The sequence below is a fragment of the Peromyscus eremicus genome, chromosome X, assembly GCF_949786415.1.
Source record: "Peromyscus eremicus chromosome X, PerEre_H2_v1, whole genome shotgun sequence".
Taxonomy (NCBI): Eukaryota; Metazoa; Chordata; class Mammalia; order Rodentia; family Cricetidae; genus Peromyscus; species Peromyscus eremicus.
Genome location: NC_081439.1, coordinates 115,106,601 through 115,123,479, shown reverse-complemented (window position 1 = coordinate 115,123,479; position 16,879 = coordinate 115,106,601). Strand labels below are relative to the sequence as shown.

At 39.5% G+C, this 16,879-nt stretch overlaps 1 protein-coding gene across 2 annotated transcripts in view; it reads right to left on the bottom strand.

Annotated features, from left to right (window-relative positions):
• Slc9a6 (solute carrier family 9 member A6) overlaps window positions 1-16,879 on the bottom strand; it is a 60,393-nt gene that overhangs the window by 40,956 nt on the left and 2,558 nt on the right. For both annotated transcript variants that reach the window (XM_059250078.1, XM_059250077.1), the window contains exons 2-5: window positions 7,772-7,971; window positions 5,052-5,129; window positions 4,650-4,726; window positions 4,234-4,346 (exon numbers count right to left, since the gene is read on the bottom strand). In XM_059250078.1, coding sequence (XP_059106061.1) covers window positions 4,234-4,346; window positions 4,650-4,726; window positions 5,052-5,129; window positions 7,772-7,971 — 468 coding nt within the window. The remainder of the gene's footprint in view (window positions 1-4,233; window positions 4,347-4,649; window positions 4,727-5,051; window positions 5,130-7,771; window positions 7,972-16,879) is intronic.

Sequence of the window (16,879 nt, the reverse complement as noted above, 5' to 3'; positions counted from 1 at the left end):
TCTAAAACACTCATACATGTAAAACAAAGAAAAAAATTAAATCTTTTAAAGAAAAAATTATTTGGGGAGATATTATTTTATTGTTTTATTTTATGTGTGTAGGTGTCTTGTTTGCATGTATGTCTGTGTACCATGTGAGTTCCTGGTACAGATGGAAGCCAGAAGAGGGCATTGGATCCTCCAGAATTAGATAGTTATGAGCCACCATGTTGGTGCTGGGAATTGATCCTGGGTCCTCCAGAAGAACCGTTAATGCTCTTAACTGCTGAGTCATCTCTCCATCCCCAAGAATAGGATGTCATAAAGATTACCCAAAGAGAGAAAAAGGAGAGTGGAAAAATACTGTCAAATTTTGAATAGAGAACCTATGGCTCAAACTTCCAGAAAGATAATGCAAAATAATAGAACTAGAGAAAGTGCCTACATAATCTAGAAAAGAAATCTGTCAAACTTTATATAAACAAAAGATTATTGCTTGAGATAAGTCAGGCAATGCTCCAACTAAAACAAAACCAGAAGGTTGAAGTAATGTTGCCAGCTCGATCGTGAGAAAGGTCAAGATGCCTGCTTCTACTGAAAGACAAAGGCACCCGAGACCACTGGCTTCTTGAAAAACATAAGGGACAGGCTCAGCGCAATCTATAAAGAAGCAATATGATATCAGTTTTTTAAAATGTTAAGCTACAACTAGGTGTGGTAGCTCACCCCTATAATTTCAATACTAGGAAGACTGGGGCAGAAGGATTACCATTAATTGGAGGCCAACTTGGGCTATGAGTATCAGCTCACCTTGAACTACATACAAAAGAAATCAAAACAAAATGTTAAACTAAGGCAAACCTGAGTGGCACAAACTTGTAGTGCCAAATATTCCAGAGGCTGAGGCAGGAAGATGCCAAATTTAAGGAATGCCTGGGCTATAGAGTAAGTTAAAAGCCAACCTTGGGGACTTAGCAAGGCCCTGTATCAAAATTCAAAAATACAGGGGCCGGGGAGATGGCTTGCACCCACATGGAAAGGCACATAACAGGCTTGCCTATTATCCCAGTGCTGGGGAGGGAGAGACAGGCAGATCCTGGAGCTCACTGTCCACCCAGTCTAGACATTGATGAGCTACAGGCTCAGTGAGAGATTCTGTCTCAAAAAAACTAAGGTGGAAAGGGATAGAGGAAAACACTCACACACATGCACACACATATACATATACTCACACAAACACATGCACCACACATATATCCAATACAAAAATAATTAATTAATTAGCACCAAAAGACTGGGGATATAGCTCAGCCATGGAGTTCTTGCCTAGTGTACATCAGTCCCTACATTCTTCTATCTATGCTCAGCACAAAACAAAAAAAAATTAAGCTATACAAATGGCTTTCCGAAATGGCTTTCTGGGAACTCTTTTTGTTTGTTCATTTGGTGTTTTAGTTATACATTTTGAAACAGTCTCACTAGACAGCCCAGGCTGGCCATGAGTCCTTTAAATTCCTGCCTCCACTTCCAAGTGTTGAGATTACAAGCATGTACACCATTGTGCCTAGCGAGCCCTGAGTAATTCTTTTAGAATTATCTCTCATAGCGCATGGAACACATCTTTCTCCTTTCTGTCATTCCCTGTGTTATCAGAGTTAAGGAAGGAATTCAAAGATAACCTTAGGACACTTGCTTCAATTGTGCTCTATGACAATCAAAGAAGATGATTAACTCACAAGGGCAAAAGTTGAAACAGAACAAACCTCTACCAAATTCCAACTAATAGTCAAAGAAAACTTTGACCCCAGGTTCTCAATCTTCAGTCTAGGGGATAGAGACACAGGTCAGTAAGAAAGCACTTGCCTACCATGAGCAAGGCTCCCAACACCAAAGAAGTAAGAGCAAAAAACTTTAGTCTGTTCCTATGCTGGCATTTCTTCCCATTTACTTTTATTACTGCATGTTAATTGTACAAACTAATGGGTTTCACTATGATGTTTTCATATACATAATGTGCATTGATAATATTCATCCCACTACCATTACTTGCCCTCTAATAAGCCAGTTCCTTCTCTCTTTCCAAATAGTTCCTCTTCTACTTACATGGTTTTTCTTTTTCTTTCTTTTTTTAAAAAATATTTTCTTGTTTTCACATCCTAACCAAAGCTTCCCCTCCCTCCCCTCTTCCTAACCCCCACACTTCTCCACCCATGTTTTTTTCTTTTTAAATCTTGTTTTGCATGCGAAAGAAAATATGTGAAATTTGTCTTTTTTAGTCTGGTTTATTTCACTTAACATGATTTCCAGTTCCATCCATTCTTCTGGAAATGACAAAACTGTGTTCTATGAAAAATAAAACTCTATGGTATATGTGTATGCATCTATGTGTATATATCACACTTTATCACTTATTTGTAGATGGCTACCCAGGCTGATTCTATAGCATGCTACTATGAATAGTAAAGCATGGGTATGTAGGTATCATTGCAGTATGCTGATTTATAGTCCTTATACTGAAAGAGTGATATATCTGGATCATATAGTAGTTTTATTTTTAGGTTGTTTATTTTTTAGGAACTCCCATGCTGGTTTTCATAATAGTTAAACTAATTTACATTCCTACCAACAGTGTCTAAGTTTCCCTTTTCTTGAGGCTCTTCCTCTGCAGGCCAAACTATCCTGACACTCACAGTAATCCACCTGCTTCACCTTCTCAAATGCTAAAATTACAGGCATAAGCTACCCCATTCAGCAAGAGTTCTTCCACCCCATCCCACGGCTTCACCAACATATGTTTGTATTTGTTTCCTTGATGACAGACATCTTGATTGAGGTGAGATGGAATCTCTGCAGTTTAGATTTTCATTTTTCAAATGACTAAAAGTGTTGAACATTTTCAAAACGTATTTATTGGCCATTTGTACATTTTTAGGAGTATCTTATCAGTTCATCAAACAACAGAATGATTGGATTACTTATTCCTTTAGTGTTGAGCTTACTGAACTCTTTATAATTTCTGGGTGTTTACCCCGACCATTTCATTCTAAATTTTCTACAAATTCTTCATTTGAATATAGCTGTTAGTTTACCAATATACATTTAAAATTTTTAACTTCATTAGCAATTAAATTTATTAACTAACACAAATTCTTAGAGATTTCACACTGAAATCACAAAGCAGCAAGCTTTGTCAATAATAGAATAATTTCATAGCCATAAGGCCAATTTTATAAAAAAAATTCTTCAATAATATACCAAAGACTACCCTATCAGCATAGCTACCGTATAGCAACCATTTTAAAGCTACTTTTCTTAGTTAGGCATGGTAGCTTATGCCTGCAATCAGAGCATGTGCAATGCTAAGGTAGGAAAGTGTCATGAGTTCGAGGCCAGCCTAGGCTACAGTGAGGGAGGCCCTGTCTTAAAAGAACAAAAACAGTAGAGTGCATGGCAAGGATGCACCTAGCCCTGTGTTTGATCCCCAGTTCTGCATAAAGCAGGCATGATGGCACACTCCAATAATCCCAGTGAGCAGGAAATGAGGACAAGTTGAAGATCAGAAGCTCAAGATTATCCTTGACTACCTAGTGAATTAGAGGCCAGCTTGTCAGTCTGGGATACATGAGACCCTATCTCAACTCAAATAACAAAAAAAAAAAAAAAAAAAAAAACCCAAAAAACTCAATTTTTTTTTACTGTAAAATGCCAACAGCTGAATATAAACAGAAGATTTTTAGAGAAACGGTTGTCTAGAAATGCAAAAGGAAGTATACAACCAATTTTAAAAACTACAACCTAGCTTTTCTTTTGCTATATTCAATCACTAGGGTATAAAGAGCATTTAAATTTCTGAACAAAATATTTAATAGCTCTCATCAGAGCAGCATCAATTTGTGAACCAGTTATAGGCCAATGTAATAAAGTAAAACAGCCAAATATGTGCTTAAACCAAAAGAATTAAGAATTGGCTGGGCAGTGGTGGCGCACGCTTTTAATCCCAGCACTTGGGAGGCAGAGCCAGGTGGATTTCTGTGAGTTTGAGGCCAGCCTGGGCTACCAAGTGAGTTCCAGGAAAGGAGCAAAGCTACATGGAGAAACCCTGTCTCGAAAAAAATCAAAAAATAAAATAAAAAAAAAGAATTGTTTACTCCTCCACAACTGGAAAACAGTGCTAGTGGAGAACCTAATCCTGACTCTCTAGCTCAAAAGAGCATCCACACGTGCTTTGGCTGGAGCTCTATTGCTAAAACGTACCTGGGTCTGTGGCTGAGACAATGGCGCCAAACAGCAAGCAATCTGTAAAGTAAAAATCTCCTGCGAGCTGTCCAGTCACTTTCATCAGAGTTACACAGCCATACATTATGGACCTGTCCAATAAACACATTCCTCTATTATAAAAATGCCAACTACTAAAGAAGTTAGAATAAAGGAAGAACAAGAAAAGGAATCTACTATAGTACTCTGTGATTCATACTGGATTGAATGAACAGGTATTTAAATATGGCTAATACTTTAAGGAAAAGTAAAACAACTTATTACTAATAAGTACCACAAAAGTTCTTAAAACACATTTGAGATTACAGTAATACATAAATCAAATGCAAGTCAAAGGCTGTTCTTTTAGAATTATAATCTGAAGGCTAAAAGACATTTCAAGCTTCAAATCTTACCCAATAACGAAACAAGAAATTGCTGTTCCAAGAAAGGCATATGCTAAGATAGACCCAAGGTTCCGGAAGAAATGTCTCTGACAAAAAAAAAAAAAAAAAAAAGAAGTTATGCTCTGTTAGAATATCTACCAAGTATTGACAAAGAACATTTTTTTCTATTGCACTTTACTATGCTAATATTAAAAGCATCGTTCTCTAGAAGAAGCCAGTCAGAGCAAGCATTCAGGTACTGGTATAAATTTCAACATTTCAAAAAGACAAGGAGAAAAGGAAGGAGAACTTGGAAAACATGACCTGTTTCTGAAGTGCCAAGTACTAAGAAGTGCATAGGAAATTTAAGACCCATCAAAGCACGGGAAAGTTAAGGCTACTCAAAGCAGAGGAAAATGCAAAAGCACTTACCCTTTTCAGACTGTAACCTGCGTAAAATATGATAGGAGGAAGCAGTATGTTGAAAAAGACTTCAGGGTCAAAAGTAACCTGTTAAAATACAGAATTCCTTGAGATTATTTCCTTCAGAAATAAAAGTCATCAAACTAGCAAAAGGAAAAGAGTCGAGGTTAAACTGGTTAACAGTAAGAATGTTCCTATGTCAGCTTCAAAACACTTCCTGTAGGATTTAAATTTGCATTTGTCTGCTGATGAACACTTTTTATTTATTGACCATTTTATTTCTTCTTTTGATAAACTGTTTATTAGCACATTTACTGATTGTATCCAGTAATTTTAGAGACTTTTCTTATGCTTCTTTGCATATCCTAGATTTTAACATCCTGATGTGCACTTGACAAAGATTCTTTTCCCATTCGGTAATATTTCTCTTCACTCTGTGTGTGTGTGTGTGTGTGTGTTTGTGTGTGTGTGTGTGTGTGTGTGTAGAGGGCAACAGGAAAGGGAGACAAATTAGAGACAAATATAATGACACAAAAGATGAAAATGACATAAAACCTATTATTTTATATGCTAACTTAAAAGTAAATATTCTAGACAGGGAATCTAATACTTCCATGTTTTAGGCACATAATAAATTTTGTGTTACAGGATAACTATTGTCCTACTCTATGCTGGAATAATCAGTTATATCATTTCTATGGAAACTATACAAAAATATTACATTAAAATTCTTAGCAGAACACAAATAATACACACCTGTGATCCCTGCATTTTGGGAAGGGTCTGAGGCAGGAGAATTGCTGTGAACTCAAAGTCAGCCTGAATTACTTAGTAATAGACCAGCCAAGGCCACATAGCATTACTCTGTCTCAAAACAAAATAAATTTTAAAAATCTTAAAAAGTGGAAAAAGAGCTGGGAGGTGGGGTGGTGCACGCCTTTAATCCCAGCACTTGGGAGGCAGAGCCAGGTGGATCTCTGTGAGTTCAAGGCCAGCCTGGTCTACAGAGCTAGATCTAGGACAGGCTCCAAAGCTACAGAGAAACACTATCTCAAAAAAAAAGTAGAAAAAGGATAAACGTATTTTTGCTTTATATAAAAGAGACCCAAATTCAGAAACAGAATTCAGGGCTACACTTACTGTTGACAAAAGGAAACTGAGTTGCTACACAGGTGATCTCTTTAAAGCTACACAACATAATACTGTAGTGAGTTAAAACTTTCTATACAAATCAAAATTTCCAGTCCTCACAGCCCACTCATTTTAAAACCTACTTGTTTTAACAACGCAGATGCCCCTTTCTGTTTTGAAGGCTGCAGTAGAATTGATATGAACACAATGCAGCTATACACTTAACCATGCAAAAAAACTTACTTTCCTAGAATTTTTAAGGACTGGACTTTTCCATGGCTGCTAAGTACTCTGGCTGCAAAGTAAACTTTAAGTTTGTAGGAATTTTTAAAACCATAACAGATAGGAACTGTGGTGATTTGAAAGGAAATGGCCCTTTTATGCTTACAAGGAGTGACATTATTAGGAGGTATAGCCTTGCTGAAGTAGGTGTGGCTTTGTTGGAGGAAGTGTGTTACTGGGGGTGGGATTTGAAGTCTGAGATGCTAAAGCCAGGCCCTCCTTTCTTGCTGCCTGCCCATCCTGATGTAGAACTCTCAGCTCCTTCTCCAGCACCATGTCTGCCTGCACATTGCCATGCTTCCCCCATGATGATAATGGACTAAACTTCTGAACTGTAAGCCAGCCCTAAGTAAACGTTTTCCTTTCTAAGAATTGTCATGGTCATGGTGTCTCTTCACAGCAATAGAAACCCTAAGACAGGAACACAATCAAGCAACTATAAAGATCAAGTCCTGCTAACTGAAAGACAGGAGATAAAGGGTGGGTGAACACAGAGCAATGTGTGAAGTGGTACTGAGCAGCTTCAGGGGAGAAATTGAGCGGAACACGGGCAAGCACCCAGGAATCTGGAGAGCTAGTGAGATTGCAACCCAACCTCCCATAGAAAGCATGGTACAATACCTGAAGCTCTTACTAGGGCCCCAGAAGTTGTGCTAGATTATGAATCAAAGAAAGGTTAAATTATGCTTGTCTAGAATACAGGCAAGGCACAAAAGAATTCAATGAAATATTGATGGGACCATGGGAGGAACTAAATGAACTCAATGTATTAATGCATCTGAAAGCAATAGGAACATCTGTAAATTGAAGAAATGCTTATGCATTCTTCTGAACTCAGGTCCTGACCACTGTCAGTTATAAAACCATTATACATACAATGAAAAATAAAGAGAGTTATAGATTTTGGCCTTAATCATGAAAAATAAAACATAGATAGGTCCATCTCCTAACAGCATTATATTTATTAACAGGTTTTATTACATTTTACAATTAATTATTATTTTAAATATTAAAAAATTACATCTAGGCATAGTGGCACACGCTGAGAGAGGTAGGTAGTGCATGCATGTAACTCCAAGGAGGCAGAGACAGTAGGACTGACTGCTACAAGTTCTAGGTCAGCTTGGTCTATGTAGCAAGTTCTATGGCACCACACAAAGTAAAACTCTGCCTCAAAAATAAACAAATAAGTAAGTAAGTAAATAAATAAATAAATAAATAAAACAAAATAGGTCATTCTTTTTTTAAAAATTCATCTAGTTGCTTTTACATACCTTTTTAAAAAAAGCAAACATCCTCTTCAACTAAACACTTACCTTCCTAAGCATTTCATTATCCTGAACATTGTTGAGTTCATGTGAGCTAATCTCTCCTTTCAGCATATACTCATAAAATTTTCCACTGACGTTGACCAGCAAGGTAGTTGGACTTGACTGCACTTCACAGCTCAGGGTCACATTATTCACATCACTGGGAACATGAATGCCATACCGAAGCACAAGGCCCACCAAAAGACCTGGAAATGAAAGGACCACCTCAGCTCTTCTTGCAGACAGAAACTGCTTATCTGTATGCAACACACATCTCTGGATTAAGAACAGAGAACTTCTGATAACAGTCCCTGGAGGATCAGAACCAATTTTTTAGACCAAATGCTATTACAGTTTAAAGTGTTACTGAATTCACATGTCTAAGAGTCCAAGCTTCATGTAATCTGTGGGACAGGAGGGAAAATGTGCCCTAGAGTAACAGCACAGGCCACTACATTTCTAAGTCATCACATACATAACCAATGAGGAAAGTGACTAAATGAGAAAGTATCTTCAAATCATCTGTACACAGATTATGCTCTATGGGGTGTCAGGCTGACAATGCAGTCATACTGGAAAGGTATACTTTTTGAGGCTGACACTTTTGGTGCACACGTATAATCCTAGCACTCAGGAGGCTAAGGAAAGACTGGGTTCAAGACCTGCCTGGGCTACATAGTGCGTTCCTGGACAGCCTGATCTACATGAAACACTATTTCCAAACAAGAAGGAAAAAGCAATATGTTTCTTTAGTGCTACTCCTTGGGTTTAAGCCCAAGACCACAAAAAATGTGTTTTTCTAAAATCCCCATCCATCAATTAACAAGGTAAACATATATGCTCCCTGTGTTTATTCCCAAAGCACACGCACATAGGGGACCAAATAATATATATTTAATAAATGGCAAAGTAAATACACCATTTATAGATTGATTGAATTCTTCTACTACTGAAAGGTCAGAATTAAAATTTAAAATACTCACCTCAGAATCAATAAATGAAAGAAAAGTCCTGATTCTGATCCTATGTGATCAGCATACAGGTTTTACTCCTACACATATTCAGATACACACAATCCTCTGGGTTCTATCAAACTGTACTGATAAACTGCAAGGCTTAATGACAGCTTTACTGAGAAATAGTTCTGATGTTATAAAGCTTATTCTTCTGAATTATACAATTCAGTGGTCTTTACTATATTCACAAATTGTATATTCACAAAGTGTAACTCAATCACCACTAATTCCAGAACATTTTCACTACTCCAAAAATATTAGAATACTCCCTACTCCCCTATCCCCAAACTCTAGCTTTCTGGTCCTTTTTAACTTTTAAAAACTTTGAGTATGTATAGATGTGTACACACATCCATGCATGCACATATATGGACATCTGTGTAGTAGAGGCTAAAGGTTAACATTGGGTGTCTTCCTCAGTCAATGTTCTACTGTTTGAGACAGGGTGTTTCCCTGAGCCTAGACCTCATTGATTTTGGCTAGACTAGGTGGCCAGTGAGCTCCAGGGACCTATTTCTGCCCTCCCTCAGAACTGTGCTTGAAGACACATGTCACCATGCCTGCTTTTACTTGGGTGCCGGGGACCCAAACTCAAGTTCTCATGCTTTCGCAGTAAGTACTTTATGACAAAGCTGTCTCTCTAGCTCCAGCCCTTGGAAGCCAAAGATCTACTTGTTCATCTCTATAGATTTGCCTATAGTGGACAATTCATATAAACAGAATCCTACAATGTATGACCTCTTGTGTCTGGCTTCTTTCACTTAGTATATTTGAACATTCACCTTTGTTGTAGAATACATCAAAACTTCATTTGTATGGCAAATTAATATTTTATTATATGTATATACCTCAACTACACACTGAACCTATACTTCTGGAACTTTCCGTAAGGATAAGAGTCATAGTGCTAACTACACTTTACGTTCCCATGGCCTTTTATTTTGACTAGCCACCCATTCATTTAAGATGTAAATTGCTAAATTATGCTAGATACATCCCCAGGGTTCACAGAGGAAAATACTGTCCATTTCAAAAAGTTTTCAATCCAGTTAGCAAAAAAAAATTAACAATTGTAATGCAACACATATACACATATAGAAGATGGTCTAAATACAGAAGAGATATTTAACCAAATCTAAGGGAGTGGAACATTAGAGGGTTTTACAGTGATGTCACCTAAGTAACTAAATATCATTACCAGGTAGAGGTATAATAGAATATATATCTACTCAAGGACTAACAGAACATGGCTGATAAGGAGAATCACAAGGTGTTTCAGTGTGGCTACATTAGGAGCTGACAAGAGGTGAAGTCCACAAGATCTGCAGGAACTGAATCATAAACAACAAAAGGTGTATGAAGAAGGGGTTTCGGACGTCATTGCCCTGAAGTAAAAAGAAATCACTCAGGAGTTCTGAGTGTGAGCTTGACATTAGTGTTCTATTTTAAAAGGTTGGTCTAGACTTGAGAGGGTCAAAATGGCAGTCTAGGTGAACGCTGCAATCATTAAACAATAAGAGCTTTGGACCTCATCTAAGAGAGTAATGCCAGAAGTGGGGGTGGTTAGAAGATAGCATATTTTAGAAAGCTTTCGTGGCTAAGTAGAACAGGCTAGGGCAAATGAGATGAAAGACTAGAGGAGCCTTAATGGACTGGCAATGAGGTGGTTATACTGGCCTGAGCATCCAGATGGAAAACAAGGCCATTCAATGAAGTGGGAACACACAGAGGGAATGGATTTATAAGGGTGAAAGTCCAAGTTAGTTTTTAAAATACTTTCATTTATATGTGTGCATCTGTCTGTCACATATGCACAGGTGTCCATGGGGCCAGAGGAAGGCGTGGAGTGCCCTGGAGCTGTAGCATCAGCAGTTGTGAGATGCCTGACATGGTGTTGGGAACTAAGGTCCTCTGGAAGAGGAGCAAGTGCTATTAACTGCTGGGTCATCTCTCCAGCCCCCTCAGTTTAGTTTCAAACATGCTGAGTTTCATCTGCCTGTGGAGAATGCACACTGAGTATGTGGGGTCTAGAGCACAAGTACAGAGCCTCAACTTATTGGTCACAGTTGGTAAAGTTTAGGTAGACACATGAGATGATGATGTGAGAGCAAGAACTATGGGAAGAGGACTACAGATATGGGCCGTGGGTCTGATCCATTAACAACTAACACTGAAGGTCCAAAAGGAACCAAGGAACTGATAATGACTCTAAAGGAGGAAAAGCCAAAGGCATAGGAAGAAATAAGTGGTGGCTAAGAATTCAGGAAGAAGCAGAAATATTCTTTTTTTTTTTTGAGGAAATGATGAAAACTATCAAATGCTACAATAATGTTAAATAAGTAAGGAGTGAGAAATCTCCTCTGGGCTTAGCAAGAAGGAAGGTATAGGTTGCCTTGGTAAGGGCAGTTTTAGTGGGGGAGAAGCCTGACCAGGGTAAGAAGAAATGAAACAGAATCAGGGGGATGTATAGAGGATCACTGTTATCACTCAGCCTCTTCAGAGGGTTTCCTCTGGCATCAGATGAGAATTAACACTGAGACCCACAGCTGGACAACGCAAACAAAGAGAGTAAAAGACTTTGGAACATTGAGCATTAAATGGGATGTCTCTATCAAACCTCTCCCTTAAAGGCTCAAGGAGCTAAGCAGAAGAGGAGGCAGAAAGATTGTAAGAGCTGGAGGTGGCAGATGACTCCAGGGAAACAGCATCTTGTATATACAATTAACTGATACTCATATGAACTCACAGAGACTGTGACAGCATGTACAAGTCCTGCACAAGTTCAAACCAGACAGAATCCCAGCACTGGGAAGGAGAAGTGGACACCGAGTCTCACACCGACCAAGAAGCTATTTGCAATTGATCTCTGCTTGCAAAGGAAAAATCAGTTTTCTCCAATGGAGTGTCACTGGGTAGATCAATCACACTCCAGGGCAGGCTCCATGCCCAGGAGTAGTTAACCAACACAAAACAGACTCCATGTTTCATCTGGGGGGTGGGGGGTTGTTTCATTATTTTTTTTATCTTACTGGGTTTTTGTGTATTTGTTTTGATTTTTCCTTTGTTCTTATTCTGAGTGAGCGGGAACATGAAGTGGAGTGAGAGGGGAGGTGGGGAGGATCTTGGAGGAGTTAGGGAAAGGGAAATACGATCAAAATACATTGCGTGAAAAAATTAAGTAAAAAAAACAATAGAAACAGGGATGTAAAGACAGTAGCTGCTAGGAAACAGGGAGGGAGAAAAGATGACAGGCCCTTACAATTAACTCACGAACACCACATGTGCTTGTTAAAGCAAGCAGCAATGATGAACTGCTGAACAGCAAATATCAATTTGAAAAAATATTTTGGCCAATGTTCAGATCTGAAATGAAGATTCACTTTAAAACCCCCCTGTACCTTCTGGATTGGTAGGGTGTATCTCGGTGCAAGAGCAGTATCAAGTGCAAAGCCCTGAGTTTAAACCCCAGCACCACATTAATAAAAAAAAAAAAAAACAGTTGTACAAAAACAACTGGGTGTGGTGGAGCTTACCTGTAAGGCAGAAGGATCTCGAGCCCAGACTAACCTCCACAAGATGAAAGGGGCAGAGCAACGGAATGAGAGGGGAGAGTGAGGGAGAAGGGACAGGGACAGGGGCAGGGAGAGGAGGAAGACTATCATGACTGCTTATCAGCAATCCTTGATAGACATAACCTTGGAGGGAAGAAAGGCTGCATCCATAGAATCCCTTTATGTAGTTCACAGAAACAGCTTTGTTCTCTCGTATCCTAAAAGACTTAGAAACGAGGGGCTCAGTAAAAGTTATCCCTTTGCATTTACACATAAAAACTCACAGTTTAGCTATTATACATATTAACAACAGAAGCATAAATTCTTTCCAATGCAAGGAAGAGTGTCCACTGGTTCCCCTGCATGTCTGAACCCACACTGAAACATCAGGTGCCCCGGCCAAGGCCCAGCACTTGGGCAGATTTAAAACACACACCTTGGAAAATAAAACAACAGCATGGAGAACAATTACTTGTGTTGGAAACAAGACAGATCCTTTCATTACAGCAGATGGAAAACTGGAATTCCTCTGAAAAAAAGTTGACAGATCAACTAAATTCAAGTTGTGTAAAAGGTCAAATCCTAATCATGGAATTGAAACAATTCCTAGTGAAGAGGACAGTCACAAAAGAGTGCTTTGTCTGGGAGATAAAGGAGAAACATCTAGCATCCTACACATATGGCCGCACAGAATATATTGATATTACAAAATGTAAATTAATCACAGGTGACAAGAGATATTTTCATAAAACAGAAGCCTAGCCCTCCCATGCATTCATGATCACTTGTGCTGAAAGCACTCCCAGGTTTAAGGAACTCAGCACCCCCCAGCCCCCTAGTGTCTGCTCCTCTAGAAAATGCAACAAGGCTTTCTCCAGAATTCCAGCCCAGTCACCTGAGAACCCCGGGGCTCAAACATATGGAAGTAGTACCACTGAAGAATGAAGTGTAGCCAAAATGGACAGATATTTCTACACCTCAAGAAGTGGTTGGGGACAGCAAGATGGCGCAACTGCTGAAAGCGTTTGCCACCCAAGGCTACTGACCTGAGTCCAATCACTGGAAAACTGACTCCACGAGGTTATCCTCCTACCTCCAACGTGCACCGTGGCATATGTGTGCCTGCACTCACAAACACAGAATACGAACATACACACTCATCAATAACAAGAAAGTTTCAAAAGAAGTGTTTGTCCTGGAATCCCAGCACTCAAGAGACAGAGGAAGAATTACGGCAAGTTGGAGGCTAGGCAGCGCTATTCAGTGAGACCCTATCTCAAAGGTAAAAGTAAAAAGAGGACCTTGAAAATACAGTTCAATGACAGGATGCTTATCTAGCATGAGTAAAGTCCTGTGTTCAATGTCCAGCGCCTCCTAGCAAAACTGTGCATGCGTTCATAAAAACATTAATAACTTGTTTCAAAAATGCTGCTAGAGAAGGCTGGAGAGGTGGCTCAGTAGTTTAAGAGCATTGGCTTCTCAGGCAGAGGACCCAGGTTTGATTCCTAGCACCTACATTGGCAGCTCACAATCATCTGTAACTCCAACTCCAGGAGATTTGATACTATCTTTAGCCTCTGAGGGCAATGCATGTATGTGTGCACAGACATACATGAAGACAAAACACTCGTATACATAAAAAAAAATCTTTTAAGAGAACACTGTAATTCTGTGGCAATGGCTAATTGAACTTCAAGACAGCAAAGAAAGTTAAAGCTTTTACTGACATCTGTTGTGATTTACCGGCTAAGAAAATGCGGCTATTGGCCGGGCGGTGGTGGCGCACGCCTTTAATCCCAGCACTCGGGAGGCAGAGCCAGGCAGATCTCTGTGAGTTCAAGGCCAGCCTGGGCTACCAAGTGAGTTCCAGGAAAAGGCGCAAAGCTACACAGAGAAACCCTGTCTCGAAAAACCAAAAAAAAAGAAAAAAAAGAAAAGAAAAAAGAAAATGCGGCTATTAAACCAGATAGACTGTTTGAATCCTGACTAAACATATGATATCAAGAAGATCTTAACCTCTCTGAGCCCTAATTTCCTCATCTGTAAAATGAGAAAGATAACAGTACCCATATGACAGAGTTGCTATGAGATTTAAATGAGATGCTACTTAAAAAGTGAATAATACAGACTCTAGCATATTGTAATGCTCAATAAACACTAGCTACTAAGTCATTAGATTGTACACACTTTGGGAGCAGGAAATGTGGCACTGACCTGCCTCTCCCATCATATGCCACATATCACAGACATTTAACAAATGTTTACTGATAGAGCAACAGTTAACCCTATGACTTAACTAAACAAGACTCCCTAAGGCAAAACAAATATTTTTCTGTCATTTGCTTCTTATTTGTAAGCACACTGCAGTGAGTGATCACTTTTCAGACTTAATTAACTACCTCAACAGTTTCAACTAACAGTGACTCACTCTTAAGCTTCTTAAGAAAGCTGGCCCAATGAACCAAACACGTGGGTGCATTGATGCTGTGTTTGCAGGGGATGGGGAGAAGGCTCAGTTGGCAATGTGCTTGCCATGCAAGCCTAAGAGGCTGAATTTGGATCCCAAGGATCCATGTAAAAACTGGGTTACAGCAGAGTGCATCTGTAATCCTGCTGCTACAGAGGTAGACAGGAAGATTCATGGGGTGTGCTGGCCAGCTAGTCTAGGTAAACCCCTGAACTCCAGGTTCAGTGAGAAACCCATCTCAAAAAATAAGGTGGACAGTGACTGAGGAAGCCACCCAATGTTGAGCTCTGGTCTCCACTGTGCACCTCCACATAAGAGTCTGGGTTTTTGTTGTTGTTTTGGTTTGGTTTGTTTGTCTTTTGAGACAGTGTTTCTCTGTGTAGCCCTGGTTATCCTGGAACTCACTCTGTAGACCAGGCCAGCCTGAAACTCATAGCTATCCACCTGCCTCTGCCTCCTGAGTGCTGGGATTAAAGGTGTGTGTGAGCCACCACCGCCTAGCTAAGAATCTGTTTTTAACTAGAGCAATTATTAATCCATATTACAATCTAGAAACTGATCACATAAGTGCCTTAAGTCTGCTTTTTGTTTGTTTGACTGTTTTGAGATAGGGTCTCACTCCACAGCCCAGGATAGCCTCCAACTTGTTAAACTGCTGAGTTTAGTGATCATGGGTGTACAGCACCACACCCAGCTGTGGTTTAAGCTTTTTACCCTTGCTTCTTACAAAGATAAACATGTAGGCATGGTGATGCACGCCTGTCATCCTAGCACTAGTGAGGCAGGGGCAAGACTGCCATGAGTTTAAGACCAGCCTGAGCTACATAGCAAGATCCATCTCTATCAGTCAATCAAAAAACAAACAGCACTTTTCTGAGAGAAGTTACATAGTGAAAACCACATCACAGTTAGATGGCCATCAGGCTGAAGCTTAGATGTACAGAGATTCTCTTTTCACCTAGAAATGAAACTGCAAAGTAAGCCATCTTAGAAATACACAGTAGCACAACAGCTATGATGGATGGTGCAAGAGTCATAAGAAGATAAAATGGCAGTAACTGCGATTAGAAAACTTGAGTTTGCTAGACATTCAAACTACACTGACCAAATCCCACTTCATCTGGAGCTGGATTTTGGAGCTGGGGACCTGTTTATTCCATAGCTCCCATTTCTCAGGAGAAATTGGAACAAGCTATGGAATTCCAAGTCAATCCCAGGTTGACTCCCAGACTAACACTCTTGCACCTTATATTTTTTCAAGTGATGCCCTTGCTGTTCCTTCATAGAATATTACTACTAAGGCACTCTATTCATTTTCATATTAGAAACTTTAGGAAAGGCCATCCATCAACAATCCTTTTTGTCTACTTCAAGCCATGAGTTAAAGGAAGCTAATGACACCAGATAGCAAAGAACAAACATTTCCGAGGTCATTCTAAGTCCCTATTTAATTTGTTTTAATACTGTTTGTGTCTTCTAAAAACTTTTCCGAGCCTCAGAGGACTGCAGCTGCAACAGCAACAGTAACAGGCCAGCTAGCGTTTATTGAGCATTTACTTGGGAGGCAAGTACTAGGCTAAAAACACCTTTTCCTCAGCATTTATTCCCAATACACAGACAAGAATAAGAGAGGAGTGGGGCTTTGCTAAGATTACACATCGTTACTGGTACAGGGAAACAGAAATCTGGGGCTGAATCTCAAGGGCTTTGTAGCTCTAGACCTCAGTCTGTTTTTGCATGGCCCAAGAGCTGAGAACAGGTTTTTTTATTTTTAAAAACTGTAAGATTTAAATTTTAGCCGGGTAGTGGTGGCGCACGCCTTTAATCCCAGCACTCGGGAGGCAGAGCCAGGCGGATCTCTGTGAGTTCGAGGCCAGCCTGGACTACCAAGTGAGTTCCAGGAAAGGCACAAAGCTACACAGAGAAACCCTGTCTCGAAAAAACCAAAAAAAAAAAAAAAAGATTTAAATTTTAAAACATATTTATTGATACTTTATGTGTATGCGTGCTTTGCCTGCATGGATGTTGGTGCAGCATGTGTATGCACTGCCCACAGTCCAGAAATGGGTATCAGATCCCC